Here is a 20,124-nt window from a genome sequence, read left to right as displayed (position 1 = left end):
TACAGTTGGAGTTAAACATTTTTGCATGTGATTTCTTCATAGACTGACTTTTTGTTTCTGTGTGAATTCTTATAGTGCATGCTTCCAGTCTTTGTATTTTTATTTAATGTGAATATGTGCTCTCTGAATACGATAAATGAGAAAAAAGTTACACTTACACTGACGAGACATATTATAAATCTCTTTTCATTAGCATAAGAATAGCTTTATAACCCTCAACATTTTTAGTTAGACTGCTTGTAAACTAGAGCTACACGTTCTTGATTAATCATCTGTTTAGTTATATTTTGGTTATGTAGTTATCTATTAAGTGCCTTTTAGCAAAAAAAGTCATAGTATAACTACACAGATTATCTCTTCATTTAGTTATTTTGTTCTGTATAAAAGTCAGGCATTTGTTTTTAAATTTATTAAAAGATGTTTCAGTTAACTTTAATTCAGAAAATGTTATAGCATACAGTATACACAAAATGTCATAATCCATACAAACTTCTCTCTCTCAGTGATAGATAATACTCTTCATGCATGTTGCTAGCATGAACCAGAGTAAATAATACCATGCCAGTTTGTGTTTGCATGTTTGATGTTCCTTTAATAGATAGTACAAGTGATGTGCATGTCTCTTCCTGTCTTTTTTTGAATAAACTCTTTCAATTTCTTGCATGTTCATCTGCTTTTTCACTTGGGAACTAAAAATGCCTTCAAATAGAAAGGGCTATGCTTTTTCTCAGCTGTGTATTAATGTTTGTCTTGATTTATGAAACCATTTAAAGTATAGTTTTAAGATTGATGAAACGGTAATTGCATTGGATTGCATGTCTCTTCCCCTCATGATCTGTGAAATGCATGAAACTTCACTGAACAATATAAAAACAAGAATATTGTAATTGTTACACAATATACAGTAGAGTTAAAGAATCACACAACCACAGAACGTGAAGCTCAAACCCAAAATACTCACCAATTTGAACGTTCTTTTTTTCATTTATCTGTAAAGTAACTGACCCCATACATCTAACAGCATATGATGTGTTGTTCATCATATGTGCCATCTGGAAGTAAATGAATTTGCCTTGGTTGCAGCACTAAGTGAATCCCTGGTGGGTTTGAGCGGAGACGATCCAGGAAACTCACATGAGAATGTCACAAACGGTAGAGTATAACCACCATAGGCTCCTGCACGTCTCCCGTCTCTCCCACACCCCTGCTACCATGACCACCCACCTGCCAATCACCCATGAGCTGTTAGGCAACCAAATCAACCGCAAATTCATCTCCATAACAACATGTTGCAGGAAGTATGACGAATTTGCACACTAATGTAATGCTGTGTTAGTGAATGCAGCTTTTGCATCTGTGATTAAATTGGAATTTCACACTCCTTTCTCTCTAAAAATAACGCTCATTTTCTCAGTTTAAGCTGCTGCAATTTCACAAATTTGGTTTACAAAAAAATAATTCATATAATACTAGTAATAATTTTTCAAATCAAATCTATTGAAAGTAATGACTTCCTGATCAAATTAGTCACACTTATAAAGCTATACACAATAATAGTGCTCCTTGTTAGTGAGTGTTTCACCATGTAATAGGATCTACATTTGTCATATCATTTTACATCGAAATGTCAGGTCTGTAAACACTAAAATTGTCTTCTGTTAAATGTTGATGACCTGAGGTCAATTATTTACATGTCCATGACAAAATCTTGACATCTAAAATTGCCTTTGAATGTAAAAACCTATAACCCCCCACCCCCACCCACCCTTTCCACATTGTAGCTGAAAGACCCATGCCAACACTAATACAAGATAGTTTGCCAAAATATTTCCTACCTATGTCATTAACCCCTGTCTTATTTATGAAAACCTCAGATTTTTATGGGAAGGTACAGTAGTAAACAGACTTGCTCTAAATCTTCTTCTAAAGAATTCCAATGGAGAATTAAATATAGAAAAAAAAAATACAATCTGAAGACTTGTATCCTCAGGGTTTGTTTTAGTTTTAGGTTTGCATGCAAAAATAACTGCTCTACTTTATATAACCATTTTCTTTTCTGTCCCAGATGGCTCTATATTGTTTGAATTTGAGACTGCATATGTACCTTAGCTGTCTCTAGTACCCGATGTTACCAGAGAGCCTTTAGGGGTTTTGTTTTAACAGACCGGCAAGCAAGACTTTAACGTTTTAATTTCAATCTGTTTTTCTGAAGCGTACCACCTGCGACGGGAGGAAACTGACTGGTTTGATAAACCACGAGATGGGCGCACAGAGAACGGACAAGGGGATAGAAGACAGGTGATACATATGGTTTTTGCATTACCATTTCAGTCCGATTAGCGAGAAACAATAAATATACACTGCAAGAAACCTAAAAAACTGAGACATTTATAGAGACCTGGTCATCAGACAAAACATATTATTGCATGTCACAGTGTCTGATTCTGCTTATTTGATGTATCTTTAGGGAAAGTCAGCACACTACCCGTTTCCTCATGCCAGAATAAAACTACAGAGGGATCCCAAAGATCGTAGTGTATCAGGTAAGTGCAACTTGTCAAATACTCAATGCTGTGCTGTTTGGCTTCCTGACATGCTCCAACAATGTAGACAGACGTTTAGGACAGCTGTCCCTGATAAAAGAGGATCTGTTTGCCTACCAGGCCATCATGGAGAGATGCCCAAGGCTTATGTCTATGCAAACATTAGTTTCACCATGCTGAGATTGCATTGGCACAGTTTTACTTTATGCCTACTACTAAACAACACATTAGCTCTTCTCCCATTTCCCTTTAGCGTCCTCTTGTGGCACTCCATTTTGTCACATCATTGCACACAAATGTCAACAGACACGAAACCGCTGAGCAAAAGCACATCAGTGGTCTATCCCCGCCTCATGCTTTGGTATGTCACGTACTGTAGGTGTGGTTGATTCCCCTTGATCTCCTGTGTCAATGTTCCTTAAAGCATTAGAATGGGGCAGACATTACGCAGCAATGTGGCAGATTGGTATCCCTCCAGTTTCATCAGTCATCAAAGCTCAAAATGGTGTGTAATGCACAAATTGGATTATCCTCGTAATTAGAAACTGATGAACAAACAAGTGCCTTAAAAAGGCAATGAATAAGGCTATAGTGAATGTCCTGTGCCGTGACTGGTGGATTTGTTGCACCGTAATTACAGTAATGGAAGGACCTGTGTACTATGATTCTGAATGACAGAATGTCATAGAACAGTTTCTGTATAGACACCTAAACATCTTGACAAGGTGTACAAAAAAGCTTGAGCATTTCCTCGTTATTGCCCAGGGATAATATACAGTTTATTGAACACACTTGTGCCCCACTAAAAAGCCTAATATAGATTTGGCAACTTGCTTCCTGACATTTATAGAAATATACCTTAGGTCTGGCAGCACAATTAAACCTTTCTCTTAAACTCTAGCTTCAGTTGATTCTTGTCTGAATGTATCGGTGTTGTCTGAATTGTGGTTTTATAGACTTTTTTTTACCCAACAGCTGTGTAAAATGTGATGGTATTGGCATTTTAGTTTAATTGGGTTCACAAGGTTCTGTATTGGCATCAATGGTTTCATGAAGATCGTTTAACATCCATGGAACCTTTCCATTGCACAAAAATGTTCACAAAAAAAGTGTAATACAAAATGGTTTTCAAATATGGAAAACAATATGCAAAACCACTTCTAGTTTGAGTAATTGTACTTTTTGACTCAAAATCTTATTAAAACAAATGAAAATTCACTGATCCAAAAAAAAAATAAAGATCAAAAAGAGTCTTCTAGGCTTGTTACCATCTGGTGCAGGTTTTGGACCACCTTTATATGTATGCAATACTATTTTCTCACAGGAAACGGACTGGGCATCCGTGTGGTTGGAGGAAAAGAGGTCCCGGGCAGCAATGGGGACATTGGTGCGTATGTTGCCAAAGTATTACCTGGAGGAGCTGCGGAACAGACGGGGAAGATTGTGGAAGGTAGGCACCTCAGTGAAGGGTGGTTACTCTGGGGGTGGCCACAATGTGACGTGATATTTCAAAGTAGGAGACAGGAAAAACAAATGATGCTAATCCGCGCGATTCTTCACCTCCAGGCTCCAGGAGTGACTCACTCTTGACGTGAGAGATAAAGATAGAGCAGCAGAAAATGAAGTTGAAGTTTCAGGTTCATGACTGTGTTTCCTCTGCGGTGTACATTGGCGGCGTAGGTGTTGCGCAGATCAAATGAGAGTTGAGTGTTAAAACTTTGACTGAAATGTCTCTGGAGAGTTCAGCTGAAAAGAGTTTGAGGTTTTACTGCTTTGACACGGTGTTTTTTACAATGCCGTTATGTAAATGTGCACTTTACAAAATCAGAATTGACCTCATTGTGACAGATTCGCCCAATGATGGCTGACGGCTAGAGTTTCTCGTTGACTTGGAAGAATCTTAACAGACTTTTGGAATAAAACCCAGAGTGAAATTTGGATTTCATGACTGCTTTGGACTGTCTTGATGGACTATTTCAGCCATTTTGATGGAGCTGAATTTTACAAGCTCTATTGATCTCAGTTGTGAGGGAGAAGTTAATGCTCTCTCTTTCTCCAGGGCTGAGGTTGAGCATGAAGTGTTGTAAATTAGGTCTGCTTGGGCTCCGGCTTTTGTGCTGCTTTCTCCCGGTCATAATTTACGAGGGGCCGGGATGGGTGACGAGGGGGAAAGTGAAGCCGGAGGGAGTGGATCTGTCTGTGTGCAGGCTTATTTATGAGGCTATATACAACAGCTGGGCTTTGTGAGAGAAGATTCTGAGCTTTGACTGGGACTGACACTTCACATCTGTCTTCCTCCTCCTCCACTCACACTCTCTATCAAATATCACTTTGTATTTAGACATCTGATTCCTTAGCTGTGTCCTCTCCTCTACTCCTCGTTTTCTGTTCTGTTCTGTTCTTTTCTGTTCTCATGTATACTCTCCCGTCTCTTCGAATCTCATGTTGTCTCTTCTAGTATCATCTTGTCTCTTCTCTTCTTTATTCTTGTCTCATTTATCTTGTTTATTTTGTCTCGCCTCATCTTATCACTTACTGTCTCTTCTATTTTCATCATCTCAATTCATCTCATATAGTCTCATCTTTTCTCTTCACATCATCTTTTGCCTACTCTTTACATCTCTTCTCATGTCTACTCTCTCAACTCTTCTCATCTTGTTCTCATGCCTACTCTTCTTGTCAGCTTGCTTCTCATTTTCCTGTCTTTTCTCATCTTGTCTCGTCTCTTCTCATCTTGTCTCGACTCTTCTCTTGTGATCTTGTTTCTTCTTGTTTCATTGAATCTTATCTGGTCCCTTCTTTACCCTTTTCTTGTCTTGTCTCACTTTTTCTCATCTCATCTTGTTCATTCCCTTCTCTTTTGATCTTTTCTCTTCTCATATCTACTTTTGTCTCATATCATCTTGCTTAGTATCAACATCTCTCACCTCCTCCTGTCTTTTCTCTTCTCTTTCTCTTTTCTCATCTTTTCTTGTCTCTTATCTTCTGATCTTGTTTCTTTATGTATCTACTGTCTCATTTCACTTTGCCTCATCTCATCCCATTTAACTTTTTCTCATCTTGTCTCTTCTCGATCTTGGACCTTCTCTTCTCTCTCATATCTACTCTTTTCTCATCTCATCTTATTCAGTCTCTTCTTGTCTCGTCTCTTCTCGTGTCATATTGTCTCTCTCCCACATAATGTCCCAGCAGCAGTTGAAGCTTCTTAAGGGTAAAATGTCAAATGTTTCTACTTGCTTTAAGTGTGATTATGCATGCTGTCGGCATGGTTACAACAGCCATGTGACTCATGTATATTATCAAGCTGGTGTTAAGCATTGGAGTAATGTGAGCTGGCTGTTCAGTCTCACATTAAACTATAAAATATGTGAGTGTGTACATATACAGTACATGACACGAGTACACATTCACCTCCAGGGACCCCAAGCATCCACCGTAACAGGGGAGCTTCGAAACGTCCAAAGCGGGCCTACCTGGCCTACCTGAAGACACGTTTTCATCTGTGTAAGTGCACCAACAGAGTGGTTTTAGTTTGCTGTGACTTGGAGTGAACTCTGCTGCACGTGTCCTCTGCTTTCTCACAGGGTTTCTACAGCACGTTTGGGTTTGTTTAATTGAAAGACATCACATGTGGTGTTGCAGTGCTTTTCACAGCGTGTTTGATCTTCCAGATAGTGAAGACTAAAATGTATCTAATGGCTGATTTTCTATGTGTGTGTGTTTGCATAGGAATGCAAGTTCTGGAATGGAACAGCATTTCTCTGACTGGTAAGACGTACGAGGAGGTGCAGGGTCTAGTTGGTCACCAGGTCGGAGAGGCGGAGATATATGTCAGACTGTGAGTGGCAGATTTGTATACCTACTTATTATTTAAATGTGCTTTAGGTCATTTTTACTTTGACCTTCTATCTGTCTACTAAAAAAGTTGTACAACTAAAGAAATTATTAGGACTTGTTTGGAAAAATGAGTGCACATTTAAATGTCAAGTTAAAATGAAACAGTTCCTAACCCATTTTTATTCTGTATTTTGTATTTCTTAATGAAACATGATATTTAATAAGAAGAAATGTAGGGCCGGAATAAATCATGAAAAATTGACGTAACATTTTTTTATGTAAAAAAGGGTTAGAGAGGGTAAGGGGCTGAAAAAGTAAAAAGGATTTGTGACTTCAACCAAAAAGGAAAGTCATTTGAGAGCCAAAGAAGTACGTTTTGTACAAAACGTACATTAAAACCAGGAACATACATTTAAGAGCAAATAGGGTCCATTTTGATTTCATGTTTGCTTAAAGGGATAGTTCACCCAAAAATGACTCACCCTAAGACCTCCATTCATCTTCAGAACAGAAATTAAGATATTTTATATGAAATCTGAGAGCCTTCCCAGACCCAGAAACGTAGTAAGGACATTGGTAAAACTGTCCATGTGACATCAGTGGCTCAACTTTTTTGCGAAGCTACGAGAATACTTTTTGTGCACAAAGAAAACAAAAATAAAGACTTTATTCAACAATTCTTCTCCACCGCGTCATTTTGTGGAGTACCACGATGCATATGTGAGCTTTCCAATGAACGTAACCAACGTTCAGGAGAAAGCGCACGCATGCGTCGTGGTACTCCCCAAAATGGCGGAAGATGATAACTCGGGGAGAATTTTTAGTGAACAGAGGGCTAACGGGTTTGGAATGACACAAGGGTGAGTAATTAATGACAGAATTTTAATTTTGGGGTGAACTAACCCTTTAAATGAACTTTTTGTGTTGACCATCATTTATTTCCAGTGACCTAAATATGCTGTCTGATTCTGAAAGCTCCCACCTAGACCTTCAAGACCAGACCAAAGGTGAGAACCTCCAGTCAGTGGAGAAGACAATCAAATGATAATGTCCTAATTAACCTCAATGGCACTTTACCACATACTTCTGACTTGCATTTATAATTATACAGGAGACAGACCTCCGCGGTCACCAGGTGTGGACCCTAAGCAGCTGGCTGCCGAGCTGCAGAAAGTGTCCCAGCAGCAGGTGCCGTCCTCCTCTGCGTCAACACTGGATAAAGCCTCAGCGTCAGCTGGCTCCAGTGCAGTTCCCAGCCCTGGCCAGCCTGGTTCGCCCTCTGTCAGCAAGAAGCGTCACAGCAAGGTACGCATATGCCATGCGCATACAATTATTTGATGCCTTTTTGTGTGTAGAGATTCAAATGCATAACTTCTGTCTTTTCTTACTGCTGCTGTTTTGTTTCTTAGACCTCTGAGGCTGCAAAAACTCAGTCCCATTCAGTGTCAGGAGAGATCCAGGTAGGTTTTGGCTCTCATTAACAAGGCTTACAAGGGGTGAGGGTACTCTGGGTTCGGGTCAAATTCCGAGCTCGGAGCCCTCCCCTCGGACAGCACGCCAAATACACATAACCTTTACTCTGTTTATTATATGTAAGTGTGAACTCGTGAAAAACTCTTCTAGTTATGCTCAGCTCTAAAATATTTCTTCAGGTGGAAAATGCTCATTATGGGTGCATTCTCTATTGTATAAAGTGAATTCATTGGTCAGAACCCTGCTTATTAATCAACAGAATGTATGCCATATTCATTCATCTTTTTAGTAGTATAAAAAGTAGAAAAGCCATTTCTTTCTTTCTTCGATTTTGCAGCTTCAAATAAATTACGACAAACAGCTGGGAAATCTCATTGTCCATGTTCTTCAAGCACGAAATCTGGCACCCCGGGACAATAACGGCTACTCGGATCCGTTCGTTAAAGTTTACTTGCTGCCGGGTAGAGGGTAAGTACCTTGAGTAAAAGTCAACTGACTGGAACTGAATTGTGTCTCAAGGTTTCAGCCTTAGTGTGAACAACTAACTGTGGTTGGTCACTTTACATGTCCAGCCTCTTCCTTTTTAAGCGCCCTGCCAAAATAGCTATCCAGAGAGTGTGAAAAAAAGATTTTAATATCTGGTTTCTTGACTTAAAAAAGATAAATCCACCTGTTTCACCCTTGGCACTGGAAATTAAGACTCCCAGACCTGTTATTCAATCCTAGCTGCCACTTTCCATGAGTTAACGAAACAGAAAATCACTTATCCAGCTGTAATTAGCACCAGGTCTGTGGCAAAGACCTGGAGAGGATTATGCATATTGTGTAAGACCTAGTTTTTAGCTGTATATGATTGTGTGTGTGTGTGTGTGTTTGTCCATGCATTTATATGTGCAGTAAGTGAGTCAGCAAAAGAGGAAAATCAATGCCAGTTCAGTTTGTGTGAAAAATGATAGCGCTGATTGATGTTTGTAAGTTGGTGTGTATGTTTGTGTATGTGTGTTGGATCATTTATGGCTCTCATCTGATCATGCAGTACTTGGATTGAACCTACAGAAACAGGAGCTCTCCATTTCTCTGCTCCATATGGGCATGAATGCATGGGCTACTGCAAACACACACACAAACACACACACACACACCCCTCCCTTTGCAGTTTCCCACTCATCACTGATTGTTGTCTGTTTTTGCTGCATGCTGGATCTTCACAGTCAGGTCATGGTTGTGCAGAATGCCAGGTATGTGATTCTTTCCTACAGTACCAGCACATTATACAAGACTTGGCCATGCTTGGACATGAATGGCTTAATGATGTAGTGTTTTGCTCTTTATATCATCATTTCTCAATGTAGTATATGGTCACTGCAGCAACACAAGTGGGCCTATACTAGAAGTCCTCCATTGTGCAAACCATTTGCCACCACTGTGAGGGGTTTCATGGTTAAGTTTGTGCCCAACTGAATTAATACCTGCAACTCATGGTGACCTCTTGTGGTATGTTATCTGATTGCAGTGCTGAAAACAAAAGAAGGTCCAAACATGTTCAGAAGAGCTTGAACCCAGAGTGGAACCAGACGGTCATCTACAAAAATATCCATCTGGAACAGGTGAACTACAAGCTCGCAATCATTTGCACATGTCTAGGTTGCAGGTGTCTAGAAAACCAAAAGAAAAATCTGATTTCACTTCGATGGAATATGCTTTTTTTAGTTTGAACGTCTCGAGTTTTGAGATTTCAATTATCTGAAAGCTCTTCAGAGAGGATCTCAGGCTTTTGGTGCAAACAGGGAAAAGTCTGTTGTCTCCCAGAAGTGCTTTAGTCTAATTAAGACCAAAGAGCTTCCTGAGTCTGTTGAGCTCACTGAGGCTGCTGCTGACAGATGTGATTGATATGTTTTTACTGGACTATTGAAGCGAGGCGAACGGCTCTTAATTGAGAGAGAAAGACAGAATGCAGGTAGGTGAGGCTTGTATTGAAAACCATCTGGATTTAATGGTCCAGTGCTGCATATCGTGTTGGAGATGTTTGCTGGATTAACAGAAATCAGTATTTTTGTCTTGCTTTCCAGTAAAAGTATCTAAATGTTCTAAAAACAAAATAAATTTACTTCAGAAGAGGTTCAGAATGTCTCAGAAAGCTCACAAAGGCTGATTAAAAATACAGTTGAAACAATAATTATGTGAAATATTATTACAATTTCACATAACAGTTTTCTATATTCACATATTTTAAAATGTAACTTATTCCTGTGATGGCAAAGCTGAATTTTCAGCAGACATGACTCCAGTCTTCAATGTGACATGATCCCTCAGAAATCATTCTAATATGTTGATTTGGTGCTAAGGAAACATTTCTTATTATAAAGGTTGAAAACAATTGTGCTGCTCAATACTTTTTTGGAAATCATGAAAAATGACTGCTTTGATAAATAGAAAGTTTAAAAGTACAGCATTTATTTGAAATAGAATGTTTTGCAACATTATGAATGTCTTTACTGTCACTTTTGAATAAAAGCATTAATTTATCCTAAAAAATCATACTGACCTCACTCTTTGGTTTTGAATGGAAGTGTGTGTTTTGAAATATAGCTTCTCAGGTAAATGTATATTGTTTAAGGATGTTTAAATATGTCTGACTGGAAAACAAGAAAAATACTGAGTAATAAAAAAAACTGTCTATAAGATGTTTCTTACCCCTCATTTAGAGATTAACCATGGAATAGTTCAGTTGAAGTTACTTAGAATGACAACATTAAAATAATGTATGGTAATAGTCACAAAGTAAATCATCTTGGCATTGAATACTCTGTGTTTGTGTGGTGTGTGTTTAGCTAAGAAAGAAGACACTAGAGGTCAGCGTGTGGGACTACGACAAGAGCTCTGCCAATGACTTCTTGGGAGAGGTGAGAAGCTACAAGCTGTAAACACACTTTAAAAGATTAAACACCAAGTCCAATGTGTGCTAAATGATACACAAGTGTGTGTGTGTATATATATATATATATATATATATATATATATATAACACACGTACACTACTACTATCACTGAATAATAATGAAATTGTGCATGTATGGGGCTTTGTAGGTACTAATCGACCTGTCCAACACGGCCCAACTGGACAATGTCCCACGCTGGCTGCCTCTGAAGGAGCAGAGCGAGGGCGAACATCACCGGCGTTCTCACTCGGGACAGGGCCACCAGCACTCGCCCAAACCCCCTGGAGGACACGGGAGCCAGCATTCCCCAAAGACCTCCAGCCACAGCAAAGAGGACTCGCCCAAATCCTCGGTCATCAAGAGCCGTAGTCACGGAATCTTCCCTGACCCTGCCAAGGGTAGGACCGCAAGTCGCATGGCACTTCTGCCACTTCACCTTTCACATTTCCAGTCGTGATGTCTTCCTCTTTTCCATCATTCTATTGCTGTCATTTCTATGCATTCTGTCTTTTCTTCCTCCCTCTGTATTGTTCTTGCTTTCACTGGATCTCTCCATCCTGTATTTCTTGAGCTTCCTAGCTTTGGCTTCTCGCTCTCCATATATGTGTGTTCAGTTCACAACGGCGCTGAGCTCTCCAGCGCTTCACTCCAGCCACCTCACACAGAGTGTGTCAGGGCCGCTCTGACAGGAAGCAGCCTGCTTAGATGCTAACTAGGGCACAATAGTTGGACCTTAAGTATCACATCAGTTGTGTCCGATGGAGAGACTCGATAATTTCAAATAATCTAACAACATAATAATTGTAGAATATAAATAAGAATGACTTTTTGAAGGATTAAAATGAATAAATAGGCAAAAGTAGGGAATGAAACGCCCTTGTGGTAATTTGGTTCTGGTTGTTTTAGACACACAGGTCCCTACTATTGAGAAATCTCACAGTAGCCCCGGCACGTCGAAGCCGTCCCTCTCCGAGGGCCAAGCTCGCCCCCACGGAGGCCCCCGTGCTCATGGCAAAAGTGGCACGGCCCGGGCACACCTTGACGATGCCGCGGCACCGGCCGAAGCTGCCGGCCAGCAGCCCCGTCTCCAACCAAGTAAACGACGCAAATAAAACCTCCACAGCATGGCTGCCTTCCACTCATCTGTTCCTCCTCCTGTTCTTTTTCACGGCCCTCTTTTGTTTTTTTTTCCCTTCCCTGTTGTTGTTTTCTGGTTTCTCTCGTTTTACTTCCTCTGGTCCCCCTGTGGTCACAGTCTGTCACTTCACTTCCAATTCGCCTGCGTGTTCTCACCGGTGTGTTGGGAACACGTCACGTTTGCAAACACACAAGAACAGTATTATTTTTTCCCCAACATTTTTTAACACTTTTAATAATTATAACAATTTAAGAACACAATAAAGCTAAACTGGCCAATAAATAATTTATTTTAAAAATTATATCAGTATATCATATTTTGAAGTAATAGGGCTAAACTTTGAATTGATCTATTGGTAATTATATGAGATGAAACTATCCTTCAACCTTCCTGTTCCTGTAGCGCAGCTAGCATGGCGTTAGCCAAGGTCATGGGTTTGATTCCCAGGGACCACACAATAAGCATATGTATAAAAGCCTAAAAAATCTTCAAAAATAAATACAATTTCCGACCTAGTCAGGCACTTTGCTGCCTTCCACAGGATACTAACTAAGATTACTAAGACCTGTCAATCACTGTGAGGAGATTTGACTGCACTTGTCAGGCACCTAGTCGGCAGACATGTCCTTTTACCCCACAGGGACATGTTGAAACCTTGTCACTGAGGTTATTTTAGGTAAAACCTGCTCAAGTTACCATTTTATTAAAGTTAGAGAGCAACCAACCATACCTGATCAGCACACAACACATAGCGTCACATTTTGCCCACTTGAGCCCTTCACAACAGCCCTGACGACCTTTCTTTGAACTTTTCTTTTATTTGCCCCATTGAGTTGTTTTCTGTCCCAGACGGCCGGCTTTTCAGCAGCTTCCCCACTCCACCAAGATGGCCATGCATGTGGCCGCCCGTTCCTTAAATCACCATCCCACCCTGCCTCCACTCTCTCTGCGGCTCTCGCTGGCCTACACTGCACCTCAGTCGACGCTGTAAGCGTACTGTGGCTGCATGTGACTATGACCTACAGTAAAAGCTGGTGGTGTCCATGTTGTGACAAGTTCATACTCTGAGTCTCCATCTCGCCCCACTTCTCCCCTTTCCAAACATCCCCTCCTTCTCGCCTCCCACCCCACGGCTGATATATGGCCCCAGCCCAAATTGGCCGCCTCGACCCGAGGCACCACAGGCACAGCGTAGTTGGTGTGCTCACCATTCAGAGAGCCCCATCTGAGTCGCCGGCCAATGAGATCCCTGACGGCCGTCACCTGACCCTCAGGAAAGCCATGTCTGAAGAGAGGCCACAGCCGGACGGAGGTGAGAGTTGAACGTCTCGTATGATTGCCGATGACAGCAAGAGAGAGAGCGAAAGGATGTTGAGTTACTAACGCACATCTAACTAGAGGAACTAGCTGAGGACTAGCTGTTTTGCTAAGGGTGTTTTGTGCTCACGAAGGGCACTGTGGGAAGGGGATGCTATCTGAAGGGTCTTTCCAAACGAAAGTGAGCAACTGGATTCCTTTACACAAAACCGTTACAGAAGACAGTCAAGGAAGTAAGTCTGCAGTTATGATCACTTGATCCTGGGTGCCGCATCTTCACAATTCGTTTTGAAACCTGAAGTGATTTGTTCCTCCCGGGACTAAATATTCTTTTACATATTTACATAAGTAGAAGTTTAACAGCACACAAATTGAAATAAGTTTGAATTAAAGAAACAAAGAAACAAGATTTTATCATTAGTATTAGCATTCATTCGCAGGAATTTTGTTATGTAAAAGGCCTGTTCACACCAAAAGAATGTTTGGTGCGAAAATAATAATTTAATTTAATTTGATTGAACGGCAGTTATTACGTCTGTTCGGACCAACACAAATATTTGCATGGCGTCAATTTGAATTAATTTTTTTAATGGATAAGTGTTCTAATCTCTTTTCCATTGCACTGTGACGAAAACTGGCTAACCAATAAGAATTGCACTTTTGGTCATGTGTCTGGACTCTGGAGACACACGCTTTTGCCGTTACATAAAACAACAACTTGGTGGCGCTCACAAAAAGACTATTTTGTTGAGTGACAGTGAAAAGCAGAGGAAGAATCTTTCTCTGTATTATTGTATTTGCTGTTGTTTAATGAACATCATACCAAATAAAAAAAATTGTAATGTCTGTTTTAAAAATGCTGTTTGATTTTGTTTATTATCCAGGACAAGCGAGTGTCAAAAATGTAAAATTGCGCAGCACTGCCTTTGTGTGTTTTTATTGAAACATTTTGAACAATGAACACATAAAGGCAATTAAAATCAGTCATTGTAATCAAATATTTCGACAAACATAAGAAAATAAAGAGATAGTTCAACCAAAAATGAAACTAAGCACAGCGCATCTGGGTTCTACGTCAGAACGCCGGCTCCTGCGTCTGCAGCATCACACACATGCATCGTGGTACTCTCATGAATGCGCGTCGACTGACACGGAAGATAAGAAATTGTTGAATAAAGTTATTTTTGTTTTCTTTGTGCACAAAAAGTATTCTCGTAGCTTCATAAAATTATGGTTGAACCACTGATGTCACATGGACTATTTTAACATTACCCTTACTACCTTTCTGGGACTTGAACGGGGTAGTTGCGTTGCTGTCTATGCAGGGTCAGAAAGCTCTCGGATTTCATCAAAAATATCTTCCTTTGTGTTCAGAAGATGAACGAAGGACAGGTTTGGAACGACATTAGGGTGAGTAATTAATGACAGAATTTTCATTTTTGGGTGAACTATCCCTTTAACATAAAAGCTTTTCTGTAAGCGCCACCTACTGACAGAGAGTGAAATTGCATTTTGAGATTGGTCTGAGCATACAAACCACATGTAGGCTGATTTTTCCTGTCGAAAATTTGTGTTGGTATGACCAGGCCTTAATTTTGCTGATTCACAATAGATTTGCAGTGATGCTTGTCCTGCAAATACATGCCTTGCGACCTTCGAAGTCCTCAGTTTTTTAGGACCTAGTGATGCTCACTTTCGATTGGAATCCTCCCTCTTCCACTTCACAGGAAATTCATGCAGCGAGTCTCAGTCTTATTCAACAGTCCAGCAACATGCTTCCCTAAAACCAGGGGCAAAACAGTAGCGCTCAACTGCAACAAACTCTAGGAGGGAGCAATGACCCCCTGACCATCCTGAGAGAGTCATTAGATGCCTGGTGTTAGCGTTACCGTTGCTGAATCTGTGTGGAAAAGACTGTGTGCATGAATTACGTGCCGAAATCATGCATCCCACGTCACACCATCACCATCACTCTCAGTCAAACACTGCATCAACATTTAAAAAATCAATGAAAATATTATTAATCATAAGTAACCACAATTAAAATAAACTTAGTGTAATGCTAACAGAATTAGCATAATGGAATAACTTAATGTACAAAACTCAAACACACAGTTTACTAATGAACAGTTTAATTTGTTGTGTCTGTGCTTTTGCTTCTGTCATCTGATGTCTGCTTAGCATATCTCTGTCTGTGATATTTCCTTTCATTTATGGAGTGCTGTCATGCTTTCTTTAAATGTTGCCAGCAGTATCTATTTGCGTGTATGTATGCGTGTGTTGGGAGTGGATATGTGGATATCTACCCCTAAAATTAATAGTTACCAGTTGCAAACTAGTAGTAGTCTATGTAACTCATGCAACTCACAGTCCACTTCAAAAACAGCATCCCACAGCCATATATCCGGTGATGCTCCTGTTACTGCAGCCTCATTGGACAGCGGTCTGAGTGGCAGTGCCTTTAGCCTATTGGATGAAGAGGGTGGGACCAATGCGGTGGATAGTGCTATCTTCCAGGTTCCCAGATTGTGAGTGCTTTCCATATGACTCCCATGATATTTGCTAATCTGTCATATTTTGTTTGAAATAATTTACAATTTCATGGTTTTATTTGGTAGCATCTAGACTGCTTTTTTGTTTATTATTTATTCAAATCCCTCCATTTTCTTGGCACTCCACGCGTTCTCTGACCTGATGTTGTTTATTATTCAGTGGAAAGATTCCAAACGGCACAGAAGCTGTGAAATCCGCTCATGGAGATACAGAGGGTAATGTTTGCATGGGATGTTGTGTGGTTTTGTGATTATTTGTGCATGTTTGTGTCAATAGCATGGTATTGGGGTGTACAATGTGGCACCAAAGAAGTTGAATTCAATATACAGTATTTTGTATATATTATGATTTTGTATCATTTGTATAATTTTATTAGATCATACTTTTATCTACAGTACAGTTCAAAAGTTTGTAGTTGGTAAAAATTTCTTAATATTTTTTCAAAGAAGCCTCTTATGCTCTCCTATTCTGCATTTATTTGATCAAAAATACAATAAAAACAGAAATATTGTGAAATATTATTTCAATTTAAAATAACTGTTTTCTATTTTATATACTTTAAAATGTAATTTATTGCCGTGATGGCAAATCTGAATTTTAAGCATCATTACTCCAATCTTAAGTGTCATATAATCCTTCAGAAATCATTCTAATGTGCTGATTTGGTGCTCAAATTGAAAACAGTTGTGCTGCTTAATATTTGTGTCAAAAACCGTGATGCTTTTCAGGATTATTTGATTAATAGAAATCAGTTTTGGTCAATTTAATGCATCCTTGCTGAATAAAACTCCCAAGTGCTTCTAAAAACAAAATCGTACTGCCTGCAAACTTTTGAACGATAGAATATATTATCACACTTTTATCTATGACTTGAATAAGAGTGGAATAATAGTTCCTCCTGGATTCATCTATTTCCTGTGCCGTGTTATTTATCACTGTCTCTATGCTCCTCATGCTCAGAGATTCACAGAATGTGGGAGGAAGAGATACAGAGATAACAGATAGGAAGAAGAATTGCGATATTGACGTGTCTGTGTCTGTGTCTGCCCGTTTAGGTAAGACTCAGGTGATGGGGGAGATAAAGATCGCCCTGAAGAAGGAGATGAAGACCGAGGGGGAACACCTGGTGCTTGAGATCCTACAGTGCAGAAACATAACATACAAATTCAAGTCTCCAGACCACCTCCCAGGTAACAAGACATGACTCACTCATGCTAATTATAATTTGCGTCTAATTTATATGTGACCCTGAACCACAAACCCAGTCATAAGGGTCCATTTTTTAACAATTGAAACATCTGAAAACTGAATAAATAAGCTTTCCATTGATGTCTGGTTTGTTAGGATAGGACAACATTTAGCCGAGATACAACTATTTGAAAGTCTGGAATCTGAGGGTGCAAAAAAATCTAAATATTGAGAAAATCGCCTTTAAAGTTGTCCAAATTAAGTCCTTAGCATTGCATATTACTAATCAAAAATTATGTTTTGATATATTTACAGTAGGAAATTTACTAAATCTTTTCACTAAACATGATATTTACTTAATATCTTAATGATTTTTGGCATAAAAGAAAAATCGATAATTTTGACCCATACAATGTATTGCTGGCTATTGCTACAAATATACGCGTGTGACTTACAACTGGTTTTGTGGTCCAGAGTCACATATATGGTTGATATACACATTGTCTTATTGATGTAAGCTTCCCAAATGTTCTTACATAAATGCTGTTTAAACAGGACTTGAGAGAGGAACGCTTAATACTTGCTTTTGGTGTTGTTTTACAGACCTGTATGTGAAGCTCTATGTGGTGAATGTGGCCACTCAGAAAAGAATCATCAAGAAGAAAACCAGAGTGTGTCGTCATGATCGCGAACCGTCTTTTAACGAAACTTTCCGCTTCTGCATGAACCCCACAGGTCATTCCATTCAGGTACACCAGAAATCAACGCACTAGGGTGTTAAAATGTGACCCAACTTGAAGTCACGTGATTCATATTTATTCCAATCCTTGCAGCTCTTTCTTGTTTCAAACGGAGGCAAGTTCTTAAAGAAGACCCTAATCGGCGAAGCCTACGTGTGGCTGGATAAGGTAGACCTGCGGAAACGGGTGGTGAGCTGGCACAAGCTGCTGGCCAGCACAGCTCAGATCCACTCCTAAAGACGGCGGTCGGATGAGGCGCGAGGACAGAACAGGCAGCGGAGTCGCACATCTCTGCCGCACTCTTTGGGACTAAACTGAGCTGAATTTGGAGGGCCGACACAGGGAGCTTCCCGATTGCACTGGCACGTGTGATTGTGTTAACCCAAGCCATGGAGAAACAGGTGTATAATGGTGTTTACAGAAAGGGTCTGACCCTTATTGACAAGATGCAGATCTTTACGTTGGGAAAAGCTCAAAAAATTGAGCCGGAGAGTCCCACAATGTTCATACGTATATGTGTACATGCACTTTCACAATCACTCACACTTATCGACACATATTTATACCGATGTATGTATAATAATATGTGTACATTGGGCCACAACAGACAGTTAGATAATAGAGTGAAAGTTTATTTATCCCGTTTGTGATTATTTACAGATAGAGACGGATATCGTATACATTATTTTTGTATGATATAGACAAATTCAGTTTTAGATATTTATTGTTATTTTACATTCCCTTTCAGATGTTATTATGTGTTGAAAGAACGATATTTAAATCATATTATCAATGGATTAGAAGAGTATTTTATGGTATATTATAGACAGAATGAAATATGATTTATTGGGTGTTGTGATGACTCCTTGTGTCAGTACGGTTATTATAACACTTTCATCTTTCGCTGTGTGATACTAAATTCATCAAAGTCCGAGATACAGTTTCAGAGCTCCAGGAATCAAGAAGCAGATAATTACAAAGAATTTAAACCTTTAAGAAAACTGCCGGTCTAATATGACTCACAGAAATGAATGGGGAATTGAATAGAAAGTGTTCGCTGATTGTTATGATTTGCTATCTCATTTGATGAATGTGACAGACGACATATCCCCGATATGCAGCAGCATCAGTTGAAAATGTCATATCCAGCACTGTTATATGATTTGCACTTTGTGTCTAGCATTTTACGAATGTAGGTTGGTAGCTTTTTCGTCAAAAAACATCCTGCCGTTTAAAAAAGTCAAACACTGTCAATCCCCCACACAAACTCATACGCATCTGCCTCTCTTAAATACTCAAGGATTAGAGTTTGAATGGGTCAGTGTAGTGTCTGTCCGCATCATATTGCTGATACAATGTTGATATTATGTTTTATTAAAAATCAAACTCCTAAACTCTCAGGTTTCGATGAAAAAGCCTTGCTTAAAAGTTATTGGCTGATCTTTGATCTAAGCAGGTTCAGCTTAAAGGCGATAACAGTGAGGATCAGGGTGATGACATCAAAATGTGTGCATTTTTTATTTAACAGATCATTTTGGCTAACTGTTATTTTCTTTTCAGTTTATTTGTCTAAAAGGAGACGTTTAGACGTTGAGTGCACCATCTCATTCTTTCAGAAAAGTGTGGCCACTTCGCAATGCAGACAACTAAATCAAATGCCATTAGTGTTATGTAGGCTATATGTTGTTTCTTATGTTGGTTTTTATGCCTTTAAACTTGGGATGTGTGGATTCAAACTTTACAACACTTAGCCCAGCCATTTTACAGCTCAAGCACTTACTGATATTCATTCAAACATCCAGCGTAAGGGTTAAGTCAACCTTTAACCTGTGCCAAACTACCAAAATCCGCAGGTTCTGTGCATGTTATTCTATGCAACCGAAAATACATCTGATGTACTTATTGTTTAGTGGTCGGAGGACAGATAAAGCATTACGAATGAGGACTTTTTTATTTTTGTATGTTTTTTTCCACATGGTATATATATGTTTGCTTTTATATATATATATATTTGGTTGTGCCTTTTGCTTGATGCTTGTTTAATTAATTTTAAATTGCTATTTTGAGGTCATGTAACAATGAGTTTGCAAAAACGTAGGGTTGATTAACCTACTCGACTATTTAACTGCTAGTTTTGAGAATTCAAATTTACATAACAAAATGTGTTTACAGGATCATAGCAGACGGATCATCTTATGTTCATCGTTCACAGTGTTTGGAAACAAATATCTCACTGCACTCCGCTTTATATACAATGCTCAGCTTTCACTATATATTCTGATCTCCCAGAATGTGTTATAATTTTTTATGTTTACAAATTAGATGAGGGAAAAAAGCATCATATAACAATTCGTCACATTAATTCATCGTAACCAACGCAGCCTCCTTTGAATAAT

General features: G+C 39.3%; 1 protein-coding gene across 1 annotated transcript in view; it reads left to right on the top strand.

The window, feature by feature from the left end:
* LOC107754058 (protein piccolo-like) overlaps positions 1 to 18,441 on the top strand; it is a 47,774-nt gene extending 29,333 nt beyond the window's left edge. Inside the window, exons 9-28 of the mRNA XM_016570373.1 lie at positions 1,084 to 1,152; positions 2,213 to 2,298; positions 2,468 to 2,543; positions 3,868 to 3,993; positions 6,273 to 6,381; positions 7,326 to 7,387; positions 7,492 to 7,685; positions 7,790 to 7,840; positions 8,191 to 8,321; positions 9,065 to 9,091; positions 9,367 to 9,460; positions 10,685 to 10,756; positions 10,941 to 11,190; positions 11,699 to 11,887; positions 13,081 to 13,242; positions 15,676 to 15,775; positions 15,960 to 16,015; positions 16,856 to 16,990; positions 17,592 to 17,737; positions 17,822 to 18,441. Of these exons, the coding sequence (XP_016425859.1) occupies positions 1,084 to 1,152; positions 2,213 to 2,298; positions 2,468 to 2,543; positions 3,868 to 3,993; positions 6,273 to 6,381; positions 7,326 to 7,387; positions 7,492 to 7,685; positions 7,790 to 7,840; positions 8,191 to 8,321; positions 9,065 to 9,091; positions 9,367 to 9,460; positions 10,685 to 10,756; positions 10,941 to 11,190; positions 11,699 to 11,887; positions 13,081 to 13,242; positions 15,676 to 15,775; positions 15,960 to 16,015; positions 16,856 to 16,990; positions 17,592 to 17,737; positions 17,822 to 17,965 (2,279 nt within the window). The 3' untranslated portion in view covers positions 17,966 to 18,441. The remainder of the gene's footprint in view (positions 1 to 1,083; positions 1,153 to 2,212; positions 2,299 to 2,467; positions 2,544 to 3,867; positions 3,994 to 6,272; positions 6,382 to 7,325; positions 7,388 to 7,491; positions 7,686 to 7,789; positions 7,841 to 8,190; positions 8,322 to 9,064; positions 9,092 to 9,366; positions 9,461 to 10,684; positions 10,757 to 10,940; positions 11,191 to 11,698; positions 11,888 to 13,080; positions 13,243 to 15,675; positions 15,776 to 15,959; positions 16,016 to 16,855; positions 16,991 to 17,591; positions 17,738 to 17,821) is intronic.
* Positions 18,442 to 20,124: the final 1,683 nt, after the last annotated feature.

The sequence above is a fragment of the Sinocyclocheilus rhinocerous genome, unplaced genomic scaffold (assembly GCF_001515625.1).
Source record: "Sinocyclocheilus rhinocerous isolate Xijiao unplaced genomic scaffold, SAMN03320098_v1.1 scaffold772, whole genome shotgun sequence".
NCBI lineage: Eukaryota > Metazoa > Chordata > Actinopteri > Cypriniformes > Cyprinidae > Sinocyclocheilus > Sinocyclocheilus rhinocerous.
This window is presented reverse-complemented; position numbering and strand designations above follow the sequence as displayed.